The 2,480-nt window shown below is 56.2% G+C and overlaps 1 protein-coding gene across 1 annotated transcript; it reads left to right on the top strand.

Moving 5' to 3' along the window:
• Positions 1-297: 297 nt before the first annotated feature.
• Positions 298-1,985, top strand: CLDN4 (claudin 4). Its single transcript, XM_066382390.1, has one exon. The coding sequence runs from the start codon at positions 522-524 to the stop codon at positions 1,149-1,151; it is 630 nt and encodes a 209-aa protein (XP_066238487.1). The 5' UTR covers positions 298-521; the 3' UTR covers positions 1,152-1,985.
• The last annotated feature ends 495 nt before the right edge of the window (positions 1,986-2,480 follow it).

Genomic DNA, 2,480 nt, shown 5'->3' on the forward strand with positions numbered 1-2,480 from the left:
CTCTTCTTTCTAAAATGAATAATAATAAAAAAAAGAATCAACCAATGAATGCATAAATAAGTGGAATAACAAATCAATGTTTCTCTCTCTATCTGTCTGTCTCTCTCTTCTCTCTCTCTGAAATCAATATTAAAAAAGAGAGAGAGATTATGACTCAGGGGCCCATGCCTTTGTTGGCTGGGGCTCAGGAATCCAGAGAAACTGGTCGGGGAAAGGCCCCAGGGACTGAAACCCCTCCCTCTGCCCCCGCCCCTCCACGGAGACATATAACCCCCCCAAGCTCTAGCTGGAGAGCAGTGTGGCAGCTGTTGGCAGGGAGAAACCAGTCTGGTCACACTCACTGGGCTTTGCGTTTTGGACTTTTTGGGAGAGACACTCCACAGCCGCTCCAACTGGCTTTGCCTTCAGATTCGAAGTGAAAGGCTTCCCTGAGTGTCCATCCTCAGCACTTGGATTTCTACTGCTCCCAGGGCCGGATCACCAAAGATTTCCAGGTTCTAGACCCCAGCAGACACTGAACAATGGCCTCCATGGGGCTACAGGTGATGGGCATTGCGCTGGCCGTGCTGGGCTGGCTGGGCGCCATACTGAGCTGCGCGCTGCCCATGTGGCGGGTGACGGCTTTCATCGGCAGCAACATCGTCACGTCGCAGACCATCTGGGAGGGCCTGTGGATGAACTGCGTGGTGCAGAGCACCGGCCAGATGCAGTGCAAGGTGTATGATTCCATGCTGGCGCTGCCGCAGGATCTGCAGGCGGCCCGCGCCCTCATTGTCGTCTGCATCATCCTGGCTGTGCTGGGCGTGCTGCTGTCCGTGGTGGGCGGCAAGTGCACCAACTGCGTGGAGGATGAGAGCCCCAAAGCCAAGATCATGATTGTGGCAGGTGTGGTGTTCATCCTGGCTGGCCTGCTGGTGATGGTGCCTGTGTCCTGGACAGCCAACACTATCATCCGCGATTTCTACAATCCGCTGGTTGCCTCTGGTCAGAAGCGGGAGATAGGCGCCTCACTCTACATCGGCTGGGCAGCTGCAGGCCTGATGATGCTCGGTGGGGCCCTGCTCTGCTGCAACTGCCCACCCCGCACCGACAAGCCCTACTCTGCCAAGTACTCTGCCGCCCGCTCTGGCCCTGCCAGCAACTACGTGTAAGGTGCCGCCATTCAACCCCCCTCGGCTTTGTTTCTCCCCGGAATGAGCTCGGCGCAACCTGTGACCCCGGGATGGCCTTGCCATGGTCCGCAGCCTGCGGGGGGATGGGCAGGCAGAGACTGAGACAGGCCATTGGCCAGCAGCCTTCCGCCCCTTCTAGCCCTCTTGGACACCTTCCTAAGGCCTCTCACTAGCAAGGATGGACTGAAAGACTTCCTAGCCACCCTCCTCTGAACGGCCTGTGGATACAAGGGGGGGGGGCAGCAACAGGGTGTGGCAGTGGATGGGGAGCTGGCTCTTGCTGGCCAGGACAGCTCAGCCCTGACTTTGCTTGGGCTCTCTGAGTGGGTGCCCAGCCCATGCCTGTGTTGGCCACGGTGCCCTTTTTTGATCTTTCCCACTCTCCGAGTGCATCCTGTGGAAACCTGTGGCCATGACCATGGCTGGGTCCTCACTCATCCACCTGCCTGTGGCGCAGTTGACAGACAGGTTTAGAAGGGAGGGGTGAAGATGCTACAAACTGGTTTGGGTAGTGGTAGGGGAGGGGTCCTTAGAGGTGGCCCTGGCTGCTGGTACCTTTTCCCACCCTCCCTACAACCTCAGTGGCCACGGCAGGAAGACGCTGTACTCCTTGAAACTGGCCCCCTCTGGATCTGCCATCCCCATGAAGGTCATTGGTTAGCCTGGACCGGGGAATGGTTTTTCTTTGGCCTTCATCCTAGTAAGTCCTGGGGCTTTTTCCTGCCTTTTCTCTGGTTTGTTTTGTAATTTAATATCTTTTTGTCACAGTAATTGCTATTATTTTCTACAATAAATGGGACCTGTGCACAGGAAGCCGCTGTATGTTTCTGATTTCATCTGGGGGGGGGGGGCAGGCTGGGCTGGAGAGAGGCGGGGTCAGCAAGGGGCAGAACCACTGTGTTGGGCCTGGATGAGAACACTTAAAAAAAATTGGTTTTATGAAAGAAAAAAATCAACACTGGGCTGACCCTTGGGATCACCTCTTCAAGCCCTTCATCTGTTTGAGGGTGAAGCCCATACACAGGAGAGTGTGTGCCCAGGACCCTGGGGAAGTGTTGGGGACAACAGGAGGGTGGGCAGATGAGAACATACAGCCCTGGGGAATGGGCCACCAGTCCTCTCCCTGTTTGTCCAGCTTTGGGCAGCCAGGCTGGTCTGCTCACCTTCCAGGTTCCACCTCCTGGTCTTTGCTTAGGCAATCGCTGCCCTTGGCCTGGAATGTCCTTTTTCCTTTCTCCACCCCTCTGAATCCTGCTCATCCTGAAGGTCCAGCTCAGAGCCTCCTCCCCCGTAAAGTCTTCCCACCTG

The sequence above is a fragment of the Saccopteryx leptura genome, chromosome 4 (assembly GCF_036850995.1).
Source record: "Saccopteryx leptura isolate mSacLep1 chromosome 4, mSacLep1_pri_phased_curated, whole genome shotgun sequence".
NCBI lineage: Eukaryota > Metazoa > Chordata > Mammalia > Chiroptera > Emballonuridae > Saccopteryx > Saccopteryx leptura.

Bases quoted from the DNA above. Each gene is read 5' to 3' on its own strand.
- CLDN4 (XM_066382390.1), top strand. From the start codon at position 522: ATGGCCTCCATGGGGCTACAGGTGATGGGCATTGCGCTGGCCGTGCTG.